We start from the raw sequence: 4,628 nt of genomic DNA, 5'->3' as shown, positions 1-4,628 counted from the left end.
CTCCCATATATAACATTTTTAAACATATATAACACATATTATGGAGGGTGTGAGTAGGACGGGTAGGATTGAAACTCAACCCGCACCCTACCCGCAGCGGATCGGGTTGGCAACCCTATCCGACCGGATTGGGTACCCACGGATAGGATCCATGCTGCCAGGCCTATTAAGTAGAAAAACTATGGACAAGTTGTGGGTTTTTTTAGGGGGATAAAATGAAGACAACATGAGATGAAGCTATTCCCTTTTAACCATAAAGAACTATTGAAATGAGTATGAAGAGTAGCTGATAGCATTATTACAAGAATTATACATGTCCACAAGGAAATAAAAAACATTTTAGCTTCTTTGTTGGTTGGATAATCATAGTTATTAAATGAGAATACCATATCCAAGGCAAAAATGTATATAAACGTAACAAATCATAGTACGGAGCATCCAGGTCCAACAAAATTAAAGAGCAAGACTATATATACTGCAATGTTTCGTAAGGCCTAAACATTAAAACCAAGGTAATAATATAATAATAAATTAATAATGCTACAACTTTTAATTGCAATATAAAAATTTTTATAGACAGGATTCTCTCTATAGGTGACAAAAACATAACTAATCACTACTTGTCTACTTTGCTCTTATGCACAGAAGATGATAGAATACAAGAAAGAAAGAATAGGAACTTGAGATCTGAGAAGGCATATGGGATATAAGGAAAAAGAAGACAGAAAAAATAAACCCTATGATCATTAAACTAGACAACCAGAAACCAAAAATAATTTGACAATTGCAGGAATAATACTTATGATAAACTGTGTATACTATAAACAAACATTAATAAATTGGTTGTCCTACACAGTTAATAGGAACTATTATTCTACTACCCTAGTTCCAAATGCTTCTCTTTTTAGATCCCCCAACAGTATAACAAAATTTCTGAGGAAGCTCTTTAGACTATGAATCATTGCCTATAAACTATGTTAATTGCAACTCTCTTGATCCTCTGCGCTACCCACCAACAGATGACAATTGCTGTAAAGAATTGGATTCTGGGGAGAGTGCTGCAATCAACATGTCCTTTGTGAGCTGTTCACATCCTTGTTGGGACTTAATTACAAAGGTGTGAAATATGGTGTCATTTGCAGCTGCGAGTTTTGAATCAATAACATTGATTTGTGCGTCTTTGAATGTTTGGATCACTCTTGAAACCGGATGAGAATCAAGAGGGCAACTCACCCTAACAATCACCTCATCCTGTGCTGCTTCAATATCCACATCAGCATTTCCACCACCATGGTGATTTTCTGCTGCTCTTTGCATTGCCTCCGGCTCCCTAAAAGAAGTGCTTCCTCCATGTCTCTCCCTCTCAGATTCCATCATCTTGAGCTTCGCTTGGAGCTCATTGATGTAGGCAATGGCGTCACCAAGCAATGACGCCTTGTCCATCTTGGATATATTGGGCACCACAGACCGCAGCGCATAGAACCTCTGGTTGAGCTTCTCGCGCCTCTGCCTCTCAGCTTCCACGTGATTGAGGGGTTCCTCCCTACCATTAGCAGGCTTCCTTCCCCGCTTCCTGGGCCTTCTCTCGTCAGCCATGCTTGGCTGCTCCTCCTTGCACGAGGCCTCAACATCAGAAAGCTCCGAATCAGCAACCACAGGCCTCACAGAAGGTCTGGAAGTGGCTCCGGAGAAATCAATCTGCATTTGCACCTGCCTTTGGGGTTGATAGCTGCTAATCCTAAAATCCTGCGGCCTCACACCACCATTGGCCAACTCGGCAGACACATTGCTCGCGGACGACCTAGGAGCGAAAATCTCAGCAGCGCCACCAGCAGCAGCCTGCCTCACACCACCTTGAGTATGATTATTACAGTTACTACTATTATTATTCCCTCCTCCTACTGCTGCTGCTCCACCAACCCAAGCAGACCCGTGATGAAGACAATTGCGAGGAGGACCATTGGGGAAGTTAATGGCATTGGCATTGGCATTGGCATTATTATTCCCATTGGGTTGGTGGTGGGGTACCCAAGGCCTCTCCTCCATCTTCCTAACAGCAAGCTTCTCCCTGAAATGGGACCTACCAGAATTCACAGCGCTTCCAAAAACCTTTGGCACTCCCTCAACAACCTTGTTATTGTTCTGGTGAGTATGGTCCCCGATTGCCAAACCAGGAAAAAGAGCATTATTATTCTCATCCCTCTTTTCACTCATCACCGTCAATGGCATAAGAGGCTTACTATTAGCCATGGGGTAGGTGGTTGTAGCCTGAGACGAAAACACCGATTTGATGGCCTGCAAGAGCTCAAAATTCTCCGGCAGAGTCCTCACTGAACCCAACTCCAACACTCCCAAATCGGTAGGAACCAAAATAATAGTCTGAAAGCCAGCGTTTTTAGCCAAGAAAGAGCGCACGCAGTAATCAGAGTTGGATTTCATGGCGTCCGAGAGCCACAGGTGCTTCCCGGACGCAAAGCACTTACCTGGGCCACCGTGGCCGCGGGGGAACGAGAAGTACATGGAAGCAAGAAAGAACATCTCCGTGTCCGTCACGCGGTCGAGGCCAAAAGCGTAATTGTCCTCGTCGGAGCCACCGAACGTAGTGTGTAGCTTCTGCAAAACCCTCTTCCTCATCCTCTGCTGCATCTCGTCGTCGATTCGGAGACTCAGAATCCCTCCCCTAACACCACCTCCGCCGCCTTCTTCGGCATCGTTGGGCTCCCTGCAGGAACCGTCGCCCCATCCGAGAACCCAGTCGCCGGATTTGGACTGAGATAACTGCCAGAAAATGGCGTAGTTCCAACTGAAATTCGAGAGGTTGGGACGGTCCACCAGATCGGAAAGCTTGTTCTGGAGAGTCTCGTCGCTCCCAACTGCCACTAACAGGTTCTCATTGGATACCGCGTTTGTCACCAAGAAATCCAAAGCGCGTGCTCCCAAAACCGCCGCAACCGTGGCTTTATCGTCGTCGTCCCACACCACGCGCCCCATCCCCACCTCCATGTTCTTCGCTGTTCTTCAAAAATAATAATAAAATGATAAATCCCTAAAAACGAAATCTGATATTAATCCTCAAAATCCCTGGATCCAGCCCCGGCCTCTACACACCCATCCAATCAGATAAATCCGGTTTTCTTTCTGCTTCCATCTCATGAATACGGTTTTCAGCTCTCAGATCTCGGAGCAGTTTCAGCTCTGCCCAAATTATAAATCTAAGAAGAAGCTGGTGGAAGGGGAACACAAGAGAGAGTTACCGGGTGACATGGGAACACGGATATGGACATGGACATTTCAGAGTAAAAGAGAAAGTGCAAGGAAACCAACACCAATATTGAGTTCTGTGTTTTGTGCGAATGAGAACGAAGAAGAAAGAAAGGCAGAGTGAAAGGAAGGGTCAGTGTGAGAGAATTGAAGATTGAAGAAAGAAGGAATGGGAAGAGGAAGAGGAAGAGGAAGAGAAAGAGAAAGGAATGAACCCTACGCGTTACGCTCCCTAACTTCTAACTGCAAATGCCTAAACCATGGTTGGGTCAAACTATGGTTCAGACTTTAACTATAGTTATTTTGTGTTATTATACTTTAAAATTAGAGTTTAGTCGGCAACAATTATCATATGCTTTTTTCTTGGACTATTGCTATTATTCTGCTCAACACAAAACACCAGATTTCATTTTTTAAAAACACAAATTACTTATCTGTCACCGATTTAATTATACAAACAAAAGGAGAGTATTATAATAATATTATTGTATACCAAGTTCACGATGCTCGTGCTTAATAGTGGCCACAAACAATAACTCGCACGCAAGTCCTGTGCCATAAATGTGACTCACACATTTGTTATCTCAGCACGTTAAACTCGCCTGGCTATTTACTTTTCATATTGGTTTAATTAATCAGTGCTCTAAATATACCTAGTAGACTAGTAGTTAATGTTTTAAAAGAATAGTTCTAATATAAATTTGTAAAAAAAAAATAAAACTTTAATTAACAAATACGTGTTTGTTTTGTGTATACTTTAAAACATAAATATAAAGACATAAACACTAAAGTTATAGATACAACAAAACATAATTTTTTTAAAATATTTATTCATTTTGTTCTCCAAATAATTTTGAACCAGACATCTTAGTCCATAACTAAAATTAATTATTTGATTAGTCCCTACCAATTAATTCTACCAATCACTTAAGTCCTTTGTTATGTCAATTCTAAAAGGGATAAAATGTCCCTGACAATTCTAACAGAGAACAAAATGGTCTCTGTTCTCTTTGTTCGAAAACTATGATGTTCTCTCCTAATTTTCATCGGACAAAATAGTCCTTGACAACTCTAACAGAGGATAAAATTATCTCTGTTCCCTCTGTTCGGAAACGATGCCGTTCTCTCCAATTTTCATTGTATCTAATTATCCCTAACATTCATACTCTCATTCTTTACATTCACAGTCTTCTTTTTCGTATTCTCCATCCTCCTCTTCAACTCCAAAATCAAGTCATGGTGTAACTGCCACGTGTGTTGCATCTACCTCAACATGTCATGGACCACATACTTCCCAAATTTCTGTGACTGGTACACCCACCTTCTTCGCACTTCACCCACCAGAAGTATCCACCTCCATATCCTTG

General features: G+C 42.0%; 1 protein-coding gene across 1 annotated transcript; it reads right to left on the bottom strand.

The window, feature by feature from the left end:
- Window positions 1–711: 711 nt before the first annotated feature.
- Window positions 712–3,490, bottom strand: LOC130933467 (transcription factor MTB1-like). The gene has a single exon (XM_057863096.1). It carries the CDS (start codon window positions 3,001–3,003, stop codon window positions 1,006–1,008), a length of 1,998 nt encoding a protein of 665 aa, XP_057719079.1. The 5' UTR covers window positions 3,004–3,490; the 3' UTR covers window positions 712–1,005.
- Between the last annotated feature and the right edge of the window lie 1,138 nt (window positions 3,491–4,628).

Source organism: Arachis stenosperma, chromosome 6 (genome assembly GCF_014773155.1).
Source record: "Arachis stenosperma cultivar V10309 chromosome 6, arast.V10309.gnm1.PFL2, whole genome shotgun sequence".
NCBI classification, from domain to species: domain Eukaryota; kingdom Viridiplantae; phylum Streptophyta; class Magnoliopsida; order Fabales; family Fabaceae; genus Arachis; species Arachis stenosperma.
Note: the sequence above shows the minus strand (reverse complement) of the source record. Positions and strands in the feature narration are given on the sequence as shown.

What these genes read in the sequence shown, in the direction of transcription:
- LOC130933467 (XM_057863096.1), bottom strand. Translation starts at nt 3,003, where the DNA reads ATGGAGGTGGGGATGGGGCGCGTGGTGTGGGACGACGACGATAAAGCC.